Source organism: Pteropus alecto, unplaced genomic scaffold, assembly GCF_000325575.1.
Source record: "Pteropus alecto unplaced genomic scaffold, ASM32557v1 scaffold134, whole genome shotgun sequence".
NCBI classification, from domain to species: Eukaryota; Metazoa; Chordata; class Mammalia; order Chiroptera; family Pteropodidae; genus Pteropus; species Pteropus alecto.
In genome coordinates this window covers 2,492,188-2,510,092 of record NW_006436283.1, presented here as the reverse complement: position 1 = coordinate 2,510,092, position 17,905 = coordinate 2,492,188, and the positions used below count along the sequence as shown (strand labels likewise).

At 59.3% G+C, this 17,905-nt stretch overlaps 1 protein-coding gene across 3 annotated transcripts in view; it reads left to right on the top strand.

Moving 5' to 3' along the window:
- The first annotated feature begins 495 nt into the window (after positions 1-495).
- The window catches only part of C1QTNF1 (C1q and TNF related 1), a 22,672-nt gene continuing 5,262 nt past the window's right edge, over positions 496-17,905 (top strand). For 2 of the 3 annotated variants that reach the window (XM_006912170.3, XM_015589566.2), the window contains exon 1: positions 4,875-5,407. In XM_006912170.3, coding sequence (XP_006912232.2) covers positions 5,047-5,407 — 361 coding nt within the window. In that variant the 5' untranslated portion in view covers positions 4,875-5,046. Of the gene's footprint in view, positions 3,237-3,453; positions 5,408-17,905 lie in introns of those variants that run through there. The other variant, XR_003046453.1, reaches the window with a different exon arrangement.

Below are 17,905 nucleotides of genomic sequence, written 5' to 3'. Positions count from 1 at the left end.
GCTTTATTTTATAATTTTAGCAAATGGGTCTGCATCCCTAAACAACACATATGCCTACTGTAATTTTTACCAAAATGAAATAAAACTATATTCAACGGGTGAGAAATCCCGTTGCCACACACATAGTATCAGGGGTATTACTTTTACCGGTCCGATGGCGTGAAATGTCTTCTCATCGCCTGACTCCTGAGAGATTGTGTACCTTACTCATATTTTTGGCCATATATATTTCCTTTTCTGCATGTGCCCCAACATCTCAGTGCTGTTTTTGGAGAAGAACCCATCCTTTCCCCGTGGATGTGCATGCAGGGCCGGTTTTGTCAGAGGTCAAGTTTGATGGACACGAGGCTCTGTTTGGGGGCTTTCTGTTATGTTGTGTGGGTATAATATTTCATATCTGCTCCTGTACCACTGTCTTCATTATTACCTCTTTAGAGTAAGGACGATTCCCCCACCCCTCCCCCCACTGCGCTCTCCCACCCCAGCCTTCTGGGATTTCGAACAGAATTGCTTTGAACCTGTAGATTAACTGGGAGAGAACTGAGATTTTTGTACACTTCTACCCAAGAACACGGTTGGCCTTTCCATGTCCTTCGGTCTCCGAAAAAATGTTTTTCAACATTTTGCAATTTTTCGCTTCACTGTATAGCTTGTTCCATAGCTGCGTAGACGGGCTGTCATTTATCTTACGGGGCTTCCGATGGTGCCTTTCAGGATATCTGTGGCCTTTCTGCTTTACGGCAGTGCTTCGGGGCGTCTCCCTGGGCTTACTCATTTGGGCACAACTGTAAATATAACTATAGGACAAAGTCCTAGGAGAAAGACGGCCATGTCTAAGGGCGTTTGCGTCCTCCGGTGAGCAGACAGACTTGCGACAGGCTGTGCGGAGCCTTCGCTCTCCATGTCGTCCGCAGCCAGGCTTCCCTTCCCTGTCTTCTTCCCCTCCCCGGACACGCTGCCAGGGCCTTCTGCTGGAAACTCTCTCCTTCGTTTCTGTGGCTCTGCATAAAAGACTGAAAAGTCTTCGCCGTAGTCATTCATTCATGTGTTTACTCGTTCATTTGCTCGTTCGTTTCCTAGTCAAGTGCTTACAATCGTGCGGTCCACCAGGGGGCCCTCCCATTTTATTTTCTGAGCGAAACGTCGCCTAATCGTCCCTTCTGTGCCTTCTCTGTCTAACTGAAAGCACTGAGAAGGAATCTCCAAAACAGGGGTGTAAACATCGAGAGACGGAGAAACTGAGGCACGCAGCAGGAAATGGCTTGATTAGAGTCAGAAAGCACATCAATGGTAAAAACAGAGACAGCAGATATAGTTCCCTCTTCTCGACTGCCTGTCTTCGCGTCAAGATTGCAGAGGGGCTTCCGCGGAAAGGCGCCTCCTGCTCGGAGAGGGGTCTTCTCCAGGCATGAGGAGCGGAAGGCAGCAGATCGGCTCGTTCTGTCCTTGCCGCTGCCAGCGGCGACCCCCACCTGCCCAGAGCCTTCTCGTCCACGGGCACCGCCATCCAGGAGCAACGAGCGTGGGCCAGCAGCCAGGAGGCCGGGTCTGGCTGCCAAGTTTCCACCCCAGCTCCTTCTCCACATGTCCACAGAGACTCTCCCACCCCCACTCCTTGGCAGCGGGACCCTGCCATCTGAGCCTGCCTGTGGCTACCCTTTGGAATGGAATTCAAAAGTCTGCAATACCGGTCTCTGCCTTCGTGGGACGACTGGGCAGCCTGGCCCAAAATAGCCGGAGGAGGCAGAACATTAGGGCCACGGTGGGAAAAATCACAGTGCCGCTAAATGACAGGCTGTGCTTATCTGGAACCAGGCGTCTTACAGACTTTAACCGAGGTCACATGGTTTTCCGCAACGACGAGAAAACAGGCATCGTGGGGAGCGGTGACATGCCCAGGGAGCGAGAAGGAACTGGCACACCTGGGAGGACACGCAATGCGCTGCCTCCTGGGCATCATCCCCGGAGCGTGTCTCCCCCTGAGCCTCTGGGCTCGGCATCCCACCAGCTGCCCTTGTGTGAGAGTCTGAGAAGACTGATCCACTTGGGAATCTTCAGGAAGCCTTGGAGGGTTGGCCCGGACGTCCTTTGTGTAGGAGGTGTGAGCTCCTAGGGAATTTCAGGGCAGGGCTGGGCTCCTGGGAGCCCAAGAGAGAGCCTTCGGGGTGGGGGCCTCATCTGGTTGGCCCTGGCCTCTGACCTGTCACGTCATGGGGCTGATGAACTCTCCCCCAGGCACTGCTGCCGGCTTTGGGTTCTGATTTGTTAATGCTGGTGGTTGGGGGAGGGGGTTGTTTTGTTTTTTGGGAGTTGTTTTTTTTTTCCCCCAGGACTCCTGTCCTCGTGCGGTGAGGACTCTGTCCAACGAGATGATATTTGCTGAACTGGGAAGTTTCCGCCCTGGGCTGCGTGGGGGAGGCGCGGTGGCGGCCGCAGAAGAGAGCGGAGCCGTCCACGAGCCAAACTTCCCGTCCTTCTCCCTCGAAACGGGAAAGCGGTAAATGAAGTTGATGACAGAGCGCACTGGGGACCTGGCCAGGCCTGCGTTTCGGTGACATATTTCATTTCCTTTCCTGAAGGCTGACTCGCATTGTTCGGGAGCCTGGCCTTGGGGACTCTTCGCCCATTTGCCTTTTGGCTCAAGCCGTGGGCTGGGGCGACACTGCCCGAGCTGTTCGCGGACCTCAGTGCCCGTTCTCCAGAGCTTCCCACCCTCTGAGCCTGTCTCACATGAGCGCCTTGGGAAACCCTGGCTCTTTTTGCCACATTTAATACACCCCCCTCCCCCATGTCTGATTCAAGGAAAATGAGTAATCCCTTTTCTCGTCTCTTGGGAGATGTGGGGGCCCAACCCAGGAGGAAAGACGGGAAAAGACTGCACTTGCGATCGCAACGGTGGCTGTGCTCATCCTACCACTTCGAACGGGCCCCGTCGACCCTTGACCGACTGTGCGAGAGACCGCAGCCTCGTGATCCTTACCCCAAACCCCCGCATACAAAAAGCTCTCGCAACTCAGTTTTCCCCTAAATCTGCACACATGAGTTTGACAGAACAATGTGACTCGAACTGCGAGACGACGACGAATGGCCTTCGCGTGTCCCACCGCGGGCCGCGGACGGTGCAGGTATCTGGTGACGGGGCGGCATGCTCTACGTGTGATTTGCATCTCACTCCGAACACATCTGGTGCCACGCGGTCCAGATCAGAGAGCCGTGGCCCTCTCTCTGCTTTACAGGTTAGGGAACCGTCAGGCCCGCCGGGGCTGGGCAGCAGCCTGGAGCCGAGGACTTGGAGCCGCCCGGTGGAAGGGGCCGCCTGAGGAGACAGTCGTTATCGGCTGCATTTCCAGGGCTCTGCTCCGTCCTGGGCCTCCCAGCTCCTAACTGCCTTCTAGTTCTGACGGGGTGGCGGGAGGGAGCAAACTCGCCATCTCTACATCGTTTCTCTTCCAGGCCGTGTGCCCAGCTTCGTGTGCACCGGACTTCGGCATCGGTCCCAGTTCCCCAGACCCTCAGACGTCCTGGACGAAGGTCCCCCAGGGGCCGCGTGAAGATGTAGCCGACTTGCGTCCCTGGTTCTCCTGTTTGGTGACCTCAGTCTCCTGCTGCAAAGGCCGTCTGAGGACAGAACCCTGCGGGAAGGTCAGTCCCCGAGCTGGGCCTGGGTCCGGTTGCCGGGAAGGTCCTCGCGTCATGCACAGGAACAGAGACACTGAGCTTATCTCTGGGTTTTCCTGTGTAAGTCCGGCCAAGCCTCAGGCACGTGCCAGAGGCCGTGAGCAGCTCCCGAGCCTTCCAGCGTCAGCTGAAACAGCCTCTCCGCTGGGGACGCGGTTACCGCACCTTGCCAGAGCGCCTGCGAACTCTCCTGGGGCCACTCGGGACCTTTGCTCGCACAGTGGGGGGTGGCGGCTGGGTCTCCGCGGAGACACCACCCAGAGCCACCCTCTCCTTTCATCCCGCGCTCTCGGCCTGCCCCGGCGTGCCTGGTGGGCGCCCGGCGTGCCTGGTGGGTGCCCAGCGAGCATACGCCCTGCTCCCCTTTGATTCCTCAGACACATGGGGAGCAGAGGCGGGAAGAAAATTCCGAGGCAAGGCTTGGCCCCAAGCGCCCCAAACCAGCAACCCAGCCCCTCCGTCCTCCGTCCAGGCGTCACTAGAGGGAGGGGTCTTGGCGGAGGGATAAGGACAGGAGGAGGGCAGAAGGAGGGCAGGCCGATGTCCGAGTGGCTTGGGACATGGGGGCGGGGTTCCGGAAAGAAAGGCACAGAAAAGAAAGCCGTCATCGTCATCGTCACGCAGAGTTTGCTCCTCCGGCCAGATTGCTCCTTCCTTTCTCGGGATATGATAAGGTTCCAGAACAAGCCGGTCTGGCTCAGAGTGTGGGGACCAGCCTGGGGCTGCTCATCGGGTGTGAGCGGGGGGCCAAGGGACTCGTTTAGAAAGCACTTTCGTGTAAGATGGAGAAAATGCCCCATTCCCAGAACAAGGAATGAGACACACAAGGGCCGAAGTCCCTGCGGGCCCCACCTCTGCTTCTCACTGTCCCCTGGAAAATCTTCCCCAAACAGAGGTTCCCAGCCTTTGGCTCACGAAGCTATCGAAGAATCTGACCAAAGCGAGAGACCATCACTGTCCCAAATGCGCATGCGCACGCACGTGGGCACACGATTTCTCATTCTGGTTTGGGGGTTCACAGATTTCCCCAATCCCGTCCGAGGTCCCCAGACCCCAGGTGGAGATCCTGATGGATGTCTCAAGTCTGCCACCATCTGGGGACTTGCTCCCACGAAGTTGGCTACAGGTGCCCTTCGGCCCCTTGAATCCCATCCCCCCGCCACCAAGCAACTTGGGGTTCCCAAGGCTCCTCCTCGTCCTGGGCTCTCAGCCGCCCCCACCTCCGGGCAGACTTCCAGACATTCGGAGGGGCCACCCCGGTCCCAGCCTGGGCCGGCCCCCGGGGTGGCCGGGGGGAGGGCAGCGCTGGCCTTCCCTGCCCGCGGGCACACACACAGTTAATCCTCGGCGGCTGCTGTTTGGATAAAAATGTGCTGGGAGCATTCGAGGGAGGCTCGCGGCCGCTCACATCTGGCTGGGGTTCGCGCTCTGCGCTCGGTGCCTCTTTCCTCGGCCTTCCCTTACTTTGGAGAAACCGCGTTTCCGCTTCTGGCCAGAGAGACCTCGGAGCCGAGGAGATCAAGGTGCCCGGAAGGGACCGGCCGCTGCCCACGCCAGCCGCCCCCCTCCGCACCGCCTTCCCGGAGGACTTTCTCGGTCTTCCCCGCTCTCTCCTCCGACAAGTCTCTCCTTCCCCCGACCTGGCCCGGAGGACGCCCCGCTGCCGGGAGATGCTCTAAGAGGCGGTGCTGGGGGAGCCCGGAGGCCGTGGGGAGGACGCCGGCTGGAGGTAGGTGGCCGGGCGGTGACACAGCCGCCGGGCGGGCGGGACCCAGCGGTGTCCCGGCCCCGTCCCGTCCCGTGCACGGTGGAGCCAGCGGACACCTTAGCTGCCGCCGGGCGGGGCGGGGAGCCAGGGGGAGGGGCCCGGGCGGCGGTTGTGGGAAGGGGCAGAGGAGCAGCAGAGGGGCCAAGGTGCCCATCCCTGCGACCCCCTCCTCCAGCGGAGGCGCCAGGGAGGCCGGTCCCGACGCCGCTGTGACCTGGGAGCGGGGGTCAGGAACAGCTGGGCCTCCTCCCGTGTTTCGTGCGGTGCTGACCTTGCTCCACTCTTCCCTGGTGCTTTTCTGAGGGCGGGAAGGAAAAGTCCCCTCTGCACCTCTGGGGAGCCCCCACCCCGATACCGCCCGGACCACCTGCGAGCCAGGTCCGTCCAGGCCCCTGTGGCCGGCTTGGCCCCCTGCACGGAACAGGAAATGCTGACTTGGGCCCTGGTATCTAATGGCCTTGGTGTTCCTGAAGGGGATCCGGCCTGGATAAGGAAGAAAATGACCCTTTCCTGGGGACCCTCCTAGTGGCCCACACTGCTGAGAGTGACCCTCTGGTCTGGGGCCGAGCCCCTGGACTGCCCACGCCTCTCTGTGTGGACACCCCACATACCACCCAGCTCTTCCAGGCATGTCCACGTCGTGGGTATGTCCCCCGCCTGTCCTGGTGACCTATACCGTGTTCGCCATGCCAGCCCCCAGGCAGCTCCTGCCATGGGCCCTCCCGGGCCCTCGGGGTGCTCTGGAAGAGACAGAGAGAGCCGCCCCCTGGGACTTGTTCTGTATCACTCAGTGTCTGAGGGTGGAGCCCCCTCCTTCCAGGCTTTGAACATGAGGAAAATCCTGAGAAAGCGAGTTTTCTCAACTGCCAGCTCTATCCTGGGTCCCCGGTGGGGGGAGGATGTGAGGTCCTCAGAGGCTGCTGGCCTTCGCTTTTTATAGTGCGGGAAAGCTCACAGCCGGCCCCGTGTGCAAGGTCACAAACAGATGCGCTCACCCACTGTGCTCTGGGGAGGCTTGCTGTGGCCAGGACGCTCCTTCTTTCTGACGCCTGCTCAATGCTCCCGCAGACGAGAGAGGAGGGACACGGCGCAGGTGAAGGGACATGGCGGGGCACAAGGTTGAGTGGTCCCCCCCACTCTGCCTCTTGACCTGAGAGCTGAGTGGCACCTAGCCGCGGATGTGCGTGCGTGCGTGTCTGTGTGCGCACGTACGTGTGTGTGCGTGCACGCGTTACATGCACAACAGGCCCCAACCAAAACATTATTTCTCGGACCTGAGAGCTGAGTGGCACCTAGCCGCGGATGTGTGTGCGTGCGTGTCTGTGTGCGCACGTACGTGTGCGTGCACGCGTTACATGCACGACAGGCCCCAACCAAAACATTATTTCTCAACAATTCTATCAATGGCACTTTCAGCCCTTAAAAGCTTGGAGAGGGTCAGAGGCAGTAGATGGAGGACCTGAGACTCAGCCCCGCGTCTCTGTGCCCAGAGAGGGCATGTGCCTCGCCCGAGAACGCACAGCTCTCCACGCTGAGGCCGGAGCCCCGAGCTTCTCACGTTCCCACGTTTTCGCTTCCCAGTCGCCCACAGGGAAAGGCCATGTTCTGTTCCCCAGGGACGTCCGCCCTCCGCTCCTGCCCCTTTCTCCTCCTCCCCCCATCTCAGTCTCTGCGATGCAAGGAAGGTGCTCGCGAGCATCAGGCCAGGGGCACGGAGACCCCCAGCAGGTCCTGGGGGGCCCCCGTTCGCCAGAGGGCCAGTGAGACATGGGTGGGGGCTGAGGAGGCCAACGTGGCCCCAAGGCCGACGTGGCACGGGCGCCTCGCTTCCGGGACAGAAGCTGCCTATGCAGGACACCCAGCACAGCGTGAATTTTTGGGACATGCTTCTTTCTCTTGTTCTTCCTGGTGCCTCTCGCCCTCGGCCCCCCCAGCCGTAATTAGCATGACTCACAAACCAAATATTCTGGCATTGAACTTCACCCATCAAAACAAAGATGAAAAGAATTTCGTAGATACAGTTGTGCTGCTGAGCGTCTTCCCTTGAGCATGAAGTTGCCACCGCACTTCTGTCTTCCAGGGCTGGCCCCTTCTGCATGTCTCTGGTCCTAGAGCTGGGGGCGGCCGAGGCTCTGGAGCCTTGGGGGAGGGGAGGGGGTGACGACTCAGGAAGAATAGAAAGGTCCCAGGTCCCTAGCTCTGCTGACTGCCTGGGGCGACTCTGCCTGCCATCCACCCGAGAAAGAAGCGCAGCCTCATTGCCCCGCCCTGGGAACCCAGAGACATTTCATTGGGGGTGATGGCCTTCCGGGGGGCTGCGCCTTGGTGGCTTAACCACTGTGTGGGCCGAGGGTTATTATATTTTTCCTGTTTCTACTGGCTGAGATCGACTTAAAGTCAAATGAGACAAGGCGGCTCCCTGGACAAGACCGCGGGGCATCTCCCTGACCCCTCTACAGCGAGGAACCCTCTGCCCACTTAGAGACCCACTGAAGCCTGTACAAAGTGCTTCCTTTCACGGTGCAGCCCAGAGAGCGGGTCCCATGAGGCCCGGGAGTGGGGATTCCCGGGGTCCTGCCCAGGGCTCTGTGCTGGGTCCACAGATGTGCAGAAGTGGGGAGCACTGGTTCCTCCTCTCCTCCCCGAGCCTCACAGCGAAACTCCTGTGGATGCAGCCCGTGCCCTCTGACCCTCGTCTTCCTGCCTCTCGGGGACGGGCTCGGTGATGTGAGCAGGAGCGTGGGCCTTCGAGCCCTGTGGAGGACATTGCATCTGTGGGTCCTCATCGAGGCCACAGCTGAGAGGCACCTGTGACATGGGAGACGTGTGGCTCCCGGCACCCTGCTACGCATCTCAGTCTGACCTGTGCTCGCCTTCCAGACCTGAGCTCAAATCAGGATGGCCGTGGGCAAGGGCACTGGAGGCCCCCAGGGGCGTCCGTGGCCTGCCTTGGGGGGCCCTGGAATCAACCCCTTCTCCAGTTGTGGACGGGACTGGCACAGTCCTACTGAGGCGTCTGCCCTGTCCGGGACGGCTGTCGGGACGGCTGTGGGCCGGGCTGGGCTGGTGTCTGACCATCTCTCTGGCTCGTACAGGAATTTTCCTTGAAACCAGACAGCCGAGCAGGAGGCTGCAGGCAGGGAAGACGGGAAGAGACGCAGACAGGCGGGTGGGCAGCGGGGGAGCTGGGGGCATGGCGAAAGCAGGTTCTCGGGGCCTCGTGCTGGGTCCAGTGATGCTGCCGGCCACTGGTAAAGCCACACTTGGTGGAATGTCCCAAAGCCTTCTTCTTGGGTTGCACTCCCACCTCAAGTGGGGACACCTGGTTACCAGCCACCCCCTGCCCTGGGAAGCCGTCAGCCCTGGTGGACTTGCAGGCGGTGCGGGCGGGAAGTCAGGCGGGGTTGGGCCCTGTGAACCTGCTCTGCAGGCTTCTGGGGCTTCGGAGTTGGGGACTGGGCTATGGTTGGAAATGCGAGGGCCCTTTCTCTTTGTGAAGAGTCTCAAGTGGGTTCTGGTGAGGGAGGGGTGGGTCTGGGCGGGTTTGGGGGTGGCCTGGAACTCCCCTCCCCCGGGAAGGTGCAGCTGTGAGAGCAGGACCCCCCATTCTGCAAGTTGGCGTAGGTCCTGGCTGCAGGAGACTCTGAGGAAGACACTTGCGGGCCGGGCAGAGCCAGGCCGGGCCGCTGGGGAGATGGGCCGGGGTCCGGCGCCTGTCCTCTGCCTTTCTGTCCCTTCTGTCCTCCCCTCCCGTGTTCTCCTGCAGGGCCCCCTCCAGGGGGTGCACCTAAGCAGACCCCCAGGCCGTGTCCCCACTGGCTTACCCAGCAGAGGGCGCTGCCACCGTCACACCATGCGGACGACCCCCCCTTCCTTCAGAGTTCACTAATTTAGGTTTCTCTGCACCCCGCAAAAGCAGTACCCCCCAAAGCGCACATTCAGTAGCCACACCGCCCAAGCCCTTTACATTTTGTGGTGTGAGGGGGTGTTTGTATGAGGTGCGCCTCAATCCCAAGGAATTAAGCTCCAGTGGTGGATTTTAAGATGCAGTCAGCCTGGTCCCCCTGGAAAGCTGTTAGCTTCTTGCTTCAATGAGGACAGTTCCCATGGATCCCCAGTGCCCCAGGCCATGCCTGGGAGAGAGTCGGCACTCAGTAACCTGTTAAATGAATGAATGGATGGATGGATGGATGGATGGATGGATGGATGAATAAATGAATGAATAGATGAATGGATGAATGCATGCAAGGACCTAGCCGGTGGGTGAGTCCCTCAGAGCCGAATGCTGCGGGTGCTGTTCCAGGTACAATCAGGTAGGCTAGGCAGGTGGACGCCCAGCGGCCAGGAGGGCCCGCTGGACCGCGGGCTGGCTGGGTGAGCCTATCTTCGCTGCCAGTTTTCTGGAACCCCTTGAGGTGAAGTAGATGACACTTTGCTGTCCAACACCCCTGGGTCTCACTGAGCTCCAGCCCCCACACCCCCACCACTGTGGGGCTTGGGGTCGGGGCCCCTTCACTCCGAGCTCGTTTGCTCATCAGAGAAGCCGAGACAGAGCTCAAGCTCAATAGGGAACGCAGAGCCAGAGGTTCATTGGAAGGAGCCTCTGACACACGGTGGCACTGCCCCTGGGCTGTAACATGCAGCCATTATGCAGAAGTCCTGGTGACGGGGTCAAGGCTTTGGGTCCTGACCTTGTCTCATGGCCGCAGGCAGCCTCCTCCAGCAGCGAGCGCCACCGACGAGCGGTGTGTCAGAGACAGGACAAACGCCCCTCCTTCTGGAAAACATGCTCTCTCTGGATGGCCAGGTTCTAGTCCGGGCTCGGTGGCCTTCCCCGGCCTAAGTGGCGTCCACAGCGACGCCAGGGCTTCCGCTGCCCCGGGCCTGTCTTCCTGTTCTGTGTGTCTCTAGAACCCAGCCTTCCGCTCGGTCCATAGTAGACACTCAATAAACACTCGTGAAAGAATGTGGGACGTCAGCACTCGGTGAATTTATGTTCCATACGGTTCCATTTGAGCCACAGATTTGTCACAGCGCCCCCGAAGCCTCTCCTCCCTTCTGCTTTTCTATGCGTGTAGTCCAATTGCCTGGAATAAACAAAATGCTCCCTCGGTCCCAGGGTGGGGCTTACTTGTCATTTTTTTCGAAGTGGAAAATAATGTGTATTTAATGGGAAAAAATGTGTGGCTGTTATGGGGCCAAAACCCCAGAGAAGCCCAAATGAGAAAATGGCAAACACCCATGTTCTCATTACCCAGAGATAACGCCTATTAGCAGCCAGATGATGGGCCTCCTGGCTTGCGGTGGTTGAGAGGGGGAGAGAGAGAGAGAGAGAGAGAGAGAGGGAGTGTGTGTGTGTGTGTGTGGTGTGTGTGTGTGTGTGTGTGTGTGTGGACATGTATGCATTCGTATGTGTGTGTGGACATGTATGCATTCACATGTGTGTATTTGCAACCTGCATTTTCACGCATTGCTGTTCGTGGGGGTCTCTCCATGTGGGTAAGTGGTCATTTTATTTGCAGAGGTCACCAGTGGTTCTGCTGGGAGACTTGTCCCCTCTCTGCAGCATTATTTACTTGTTTATTAAGTGCTCTCCCTGGTTCCCCACCTCCCCCGCCCCTCATTATGCCGCACCAGCCCCGGACAATCACGGAGGGCGTTTGCATCTGCCACCCTGATGTGCCACCCGGGTTTTCCAGTTTTCCGTCGTAGGGATGCACCCCAATTTGTTTGGCCCAGCTGTTTCCGGGGGGGGTTTAGGTGCTCTGTAACCCTGGCTCACGGGGCAGTGGGTGGTAACCACGGCACTGGATTTTCCGAGTGTGGGTAGGAGGAGTGTTTGAGGAAAAGACAGCTGGGTGGCCGCTTCAGGGTCCCTCTGCCCTCTCCTGCGCCCCCATGCCACCCCCACCCTGAGCTAGAGAGGGACTGAGAGACGCTGGCTTGAGGCCCTAGCGACGAGTGTGGGGTCCCGAGTCCTCACCTCTCGGATGGCGGCTCTGCCCCTCGGGGACGGCTGAGAGGTGAGTGTGGCATTGAGCAGAGCGGGGGGGGCAGGCGCCAGGCCCTGGAGGCGCGTGGGAAGGGAGGCCCGGCTGGCGTTTACAGGGGGCTCCTGGGCTGGAGGGGAAGCCAACCCTCACAGAGCAGCCTGAACTGGGCGCTGGGGAAGAAGCTTCCCGGGACGTGTGGAAGGAGGTGGCGGGAGGAAGACAGAGGACGAGCCCCTGGGGCTTGCGCTGGGGACTTCGAGGGGCTCCGGGTGGCCGGAGTGAAAAACACATGCTCAGGGGTGGGGACGATGGGGCCAGACATGAGGCAGGAGCCAGATGGCGATGCTCGGGGTTTAAACGTCTCTTCTGGTTCCTGGGAACCCCCAAGCCGAGGGTGGAGGTCAGGTCTGCAGTGTTGGAGGCTGCCCTGGTGACGTGAGAGACGAGGGGACCGGCCAAGGGCTGAGAAGGGAGTGGGGACGTAGGCCGAGGGGGTGGAGAGGAGACCTTCCGGAGCGTTGGTGGCAAATTAGAGGTGACAGGTGCGTGAAGTGGGGGTCCGAGGGCTCCTGGATTTCCGGCCCGGGCCCTGAGCTGTTGGCGGCAAGAGAGGCAGGTATGGTGAGGACAGTGAGTTAACTGGGGGTTCAAGGGCTTGTGACCGAGTGGAGCGTTGTTCAGGAGACGGTCGGGTGCCGGCCCAAGCCCAGCACTGTCCCGTCGGACTCTCTGCAGGGGCGGGAATGTCTCCTGAGCCGTGCTGTCCCAGAGGGCGGCCACTCGTCACACGCCCGTGTGCCCGAGAGCTGCATTGTTCGCTTTGCTCAATTGTAACGGATCTACCCAGCCCCGCAGGCCCGTGGCTGCTGTGCCAGAGAGCACAGGCCTGGAGCGCAGCCACCAGGCGGGGTGGGGACGAAGGCCGCGGAGCCGTCCGTCAAAGCCATTGTGTATCAAATGACAGGCAGAAAGGGTGTTTGGCAAGAGGGGAGCCGAGAGCCGAGGACACAGCCTGGACAGCACCTGCCTCCTAGAGGGGGTCAGGGAGGGCAGATGCTGGGAACGGGGAGCAGAGCTGGGCGGAGGAGGCGGCGGTCATCGCCGGCAGTCACCGCTCAGCGCTCACGGACGATGCGGGCACGATGCGCTGTGTATCGAGGGGCGTCTGTGGTCTCAGCCGGGGCAGTCTGCGGGGACTGGGCAGCAGCACTCACTGGATGCTGAGCTAAATTATATTCTTGGCTTAGAAGCCAGTAGGCATGGGACAAAGTTTTAAACTTCCGCCGAGCTTCCTCTGGAGATGCCGGTCAAATGCTAAGGTGACATCCAGGCCCTAGAAAACCCCAGACGTGTTAGTGCCGCTTGAGAAAGGGCCGATGTGGCAGGAACATGGGCCACGGGATTCCCAGGGTCTTTCCTCCCTCCGTCTCGGGAGTGGTCAGCCCCCGGGGGCGTGGCGGCTGCCAGGACGTGGGCCAGGCCACCTGCAGAGCGGGCTCATGGAGCAGCGGGCGCTGTCACTGTCCCTTCTCTCACGCGGTTCTCGAAGCAGCAGCGAGCCCGTCGCCCGAGGGCCTGCAGCTGGGAGGTGATCCGAGGACAGTGCTCGTGTCAAAGAAATCTTTGTTTGAGCCGGACCAGGGCGAGTCATGGCAGCAGGGCTGGCCAGGTGCCCCTGGGACCGACGCCTGCCGCCCACGGGGCTCCCGTCTGCGGGGCCGGGGCAGAAACTCACGAGCCTTTACTTGCAGGGGCAGCTAGTTGGAGGGGAATGGAGATGTTTGGGGATGAGGGGCCATTCCTGGCCTCTCTGTCCTTCATTGTTTTGTCCCAGGCCAGGCCTCACTTCTGCATGGAGAAAGGGAGCTCTCATTCGTCAGCAGAAGGCTCCCCCTCCGTCCCCGGCCATGGGCATTGTAGGTAACCAAACAAACCCCCAAAGCTTAGAAAGCAAACCCTCCTCCTCTGAGCGAGAGAGCAGCCTCTGGAAGAAGGAGGAGGGAAGACTGAGCGCATGAGATGGCGCCACAGCACCTACGTCTCCTTGAACGAGGAATCCCATCCACCCACTGCCGCTTCTCCTGCAAGGCCGGGGTCGGGGGGAGTGGGGCCGGACCCCGACCAGCTGGGGCTGCCCAGTCGCAGAAGGTGGGGAGGGGGGCGTTGAGACGCAGGCTCTTGGGACTGGTGAACAAACGCCATGTGTCAGCGGGAGGGCCCTCTGCCCGCCTCCTGCCTGTGGCCAGGGGAGCTGGGACAGTGGAAGATCCGTGCGCTCAACGGCTTCTGGGGGAAGAAAAGCGATGCCACCTGTTATGCAATCCTGAGGATCATCGAGTCCAGAGGGACACCCCACCACGGCACCTTCTCCGTCCTGGACACCCCAGGATCTGAATCCAGGAGATTCCGGCAGCGGGGATTCTGGCCAATGTGGAGGTCGAGAGGGGCAGCCTCAGGCCTGCATTCCTGGGCAGGGGCGGGTGGCAGGAGCCGGCGCGTGGACAGTCTGGTGGCCGCTGAGGGATGGCCGATGGCCGATGCCACGTTGAAACGCGGATGGACTGGATGCTTCGCTCAATTGCGTTCTTGGCTTAGAAGACATTAGGACAAGGTCCCGCCTTAAGCCAGACTTCCTTGGGAGCTGCACGTAAAATTTGGGGTGGACGTCCAGGCCCTCGAAAAGCCAGACACTTTCTACCCGTCTCGGGTGGGTCGAGGTGCGGGACGCGGCGAGCACTTCTGGAAAGTGTCGAACACAGGCCGGTGGTGAGCGGGAGGAGAGGCCTTCGGGACACGTTACAGAGGGCTGGCGACCGGCTCGGCGCAGCGGGCGCAGGCAGGACGGAGGCCGAGGACCCCCAGATTCCTGGCCCGCTGTTCGCTTGTTTTTCCTACTTCCACCCCCACTGGCTCTGCTTTAATAGAACAAAGCTGCCCAACGTGGCTCTCTGCAGTGACTAAACAGCCTGTTCTGTGCGGCCCGACACCGTAAGCTACCAAGCTACCGAGCGCCCGGAGTGCGGCTGAGCGCGCATGAGGAACTGAACTTTGAATTTTACTGCGTCTTAGTTCGTTTGAAACGAAACAGCCACGTGTGGCTAGTGGTCCTCGCGCCGATCAGCACTGGGCCAGACGCTCATCCACTTACCCTGTGGATTCGACCCGAGCTATTCTGTCCTGAGCGACGTTTGGCTGCACGTCTGTCTCCTTCGCTGGAGCGCCATCTTCTCGAGGGCAGGGAGTACGTTTCATTTACGGCCAGGTCACCCGCTCCCAAGGCTTTACACGATGCCGTGCAAAGCAAGGTCCTCGTAAGCCACACTGTGTGGAATTTTCTGCTGAGAGGGAATTCGTCCCACGTGGGCAGCTGGGGCTTGTCATCTAAACCTTTGCCAATCCAGAGGCATCCTAGGCTTCTCTCGTCAGAACAGCTGGTCACCCGATGAAGACGGAGGAAGAGAGAAAACCGTGTTTATGAGACGCTTTTGTCGGATGGCCCTGCGCTGGCTGTGGCTTCGAGGCAGAAGGCGAGCATGTGGCGCCTGAGCTTTGGGAGCTTCCTGTCAGAACGCAAGGGTGACAGCTGGGGGTGGGCGAGACCAAGCAATGATAGGACCAAATTTGAAACAGAGAGGCAGAAACTTGAACTTGCATATGAATGTTTTCTCCTTAAAGGATTCGCCCCAAGTCTATGCAGAGTCCGAGAAGGGATAAAAATTACTAATGAAGACGCCTTCTCAGGCTCCCTGCCCTCCTCCGGATCCTGCGATTGGCTCAGTTCCCCTTTGGCCCTCCCTCCTGGAAAGGGGGTGGCTCCCTTGTCGGGGGAGGGTAAGCTGAGGCAGATGGGGAGAGTCGAGGGCGGGGGCTGCAGGTCTGAGAAGCTACATAAGAGAAAAAAGATGTCCACGGAATGGCCGTAGAGTCTGGCAAACGAATTTCTTCACAGGGTTTGGGAGAGGCAAGTCCAGAACTTGAGTCATGTTGGAATTGACCTCAGATGCCTTGACCACAAGGCAGCCCGGAGACTGGACCGCGTGGGGCCAGATTCACGGGGCCACCGCTTGGACCTGTCTCTGCTGAGCACAGCACCTTCTCTGAGCCACCTTGCTGGGGGCGAAACCTCCGCCTGTGTAGGGGACGCCTGTCGCTGGACACTACCCAAGTGGTCGGGAGCCAAGTTTGGTTAGAGGTTTGGCAATGCTGTATTTGCCCAAAAGTGACTAAAATGATCATAATTTCATGACGCCGACTTTGCTGTGAGATTTGGTAAAACGGTTCTGAAGACATTTCTGAAGAAGAAAGATTTCAGTCTGGGTTTGTTCTGGATTCAAAGAGGAGGTTTCTGAGGACACCCATCAGCCCCGGCTGTCCTCCCTCCATCAGCCTGGCCCCTCCGACTCTGCTGGGCCGTCACCCCCAAGCCTGCTGCTTCCTGGTCCCCATCTCCTCTGATCAAGGTACAGAAAATCCCTTTTCCGTGCTAGAAAGAGACATAGCAACATGCAAAATCGTGCTTCCACTGGGGAGAGAGCACCGGTTCTGCACTGGGGGAATTTTGGCCTCCCGGGGGACCTGTGGTGAACTCTGGAGACGTTTGTGGATGTCACGACCGGGGCCCGGGGCGTGCTAATGGCATCTAGTGCGTGGAGTCCAGGGATGCTGCTAAGCATCCTGCAGAGCACAGGACGGCCCCACAACAAAGGACGGGCCAGCCCCAAATGTCGGTGCCGCTGAGGCTGACGATCCCCTGGGATCAGGGAGCCGAGGTGGCTTTTCACTTCCTTTGGTCATTTGCCAACTTTTCTAAAATGAATAGATATACATAACTTTGGATTCAGAAAAAAAAGACGTTTAAAGAAAGGAAAACCCCTTTTTCTTTCAAGTGATGCAAGCTTGGCCTTTAAAGGGGGAAAAAAAAGAGTAATTATTAAGGCACCAAGGAAAAACAGGAAATACAGAAATAGGGAAATAAACGAATTCAGAGAATTCGATGTGACGAATACTCTTGAGTAGCAGTCAAGTTCGGGACGCTGCAGGATGCTTGGCCGGTCCAAGAGGAACGGGACGGTGTTCCAGGCCCAGAGGCGGTCACGGTGCGCCGTGCGGAATCTTACGGGCCAAGCAAGACTCTGCAGAAGACTCTTTTTTTTACCAGTTGAGGGCCTGGGAAGGCTTCGGGAGGAATCCGAGGCACTCGATGGGGTCTTGAAGACCAGATAAGGTGTCGGTATCATCCAAAGGCAGACTGTTGTGTTCAGACCCTGCCCCTCCCCGCCCCTACCGCTTAAAAATTGGGCAATCTTGGGCTAATTAACTTCTTTACGGCTCTGTTTCTTCATTTGTGAATCTGGTGTAATAATGAATGAATATTGTCTTCTGTAAGGAGTCACTGCTGGTTCATCAAGGTCTGTGACGGGGTAAAAGTTATTAACGAGGAAGGATTGTCAGACCAACCCTAACCCATGGGGCTGAGAGGCAGAAGTGAAACGGGGCATGGGTGCCCAGCACAGTGCCTCCTGCACTTCTGGCCGGGGGAGGAGGCGGCCAGCAGCTGGACCATGCCAGGTGTTTGGGGGCGTGGCTGGAACCTGCCACTCAAAGTGTGGTCTTCAGACCAGCAGCTTGGAGGGACCTGGGGGCTTTTAGAAAATTGAGATGCTCGAGACATCGTCCCAGGCCTGTCAAAGCAGAATCTGTGTTTTCACAAGCTTCCCCAGGTGTGTGCATTCAAGTCTGAGAAGCGGGGAGCCGAACCCAGGAGGAGGGGTGCGGGGCAATGCAGCTAAAGTGGGGTGCAGACTGGGGAGGGTGGCGTATGCTCTGCCAAGGAGTGGAAAAATGGCAGGTATATAGATAGATACATTTTAATGTGTATGTTATAAGGTAACACACACAAAGTCACACTTTCTTTGGCAAGCGGAGGGGGCTAGCAAAGATTGTGAGAGGAGGTCGATCCGAGTCTCTGGGTGGGATGGGCGTCGGGGCCTGATGCTTGGTTGGTAGAGGACTTGGAGGCAGGGGGACCAGCTAACCCACTGCAGTGGAGGGGGCGGGGTCAGGCAGAGACTTGCAGACCCCTCGAAGGTGCAGGGGACAGGGAAGGAGGACGCCCCTGGGGAGTCCAGCACATCGCTGAGGATCCAACCGAGAGCCTCGGTCCTGCCTTTCCCGTCCCCGGCTCTGGTCCTGGCTCTCTGCCTCCACCGTGTCCTCGGGACGTGGCACAGGGCACAGCTGAGGGGGCTGGCAGAGCCCTCTTTCCTCAGAGCCGTGACAGCGGAGCTCACATGCAGAGCAAGGAACAGAGCCCCAAGTCGCCCTGTGGAGAGGGTCACGCCCGGCCCGGCTCCAGGGCCTCTGAGCAAAGGGGCGTTTGAAGGAAGCCCACGTCTTCCCAGACGCGTGAACGGCGCGCTCATCGGGGTGGGCGATTACTGCCCACCGTCTCAGCCTTCTATTTCCC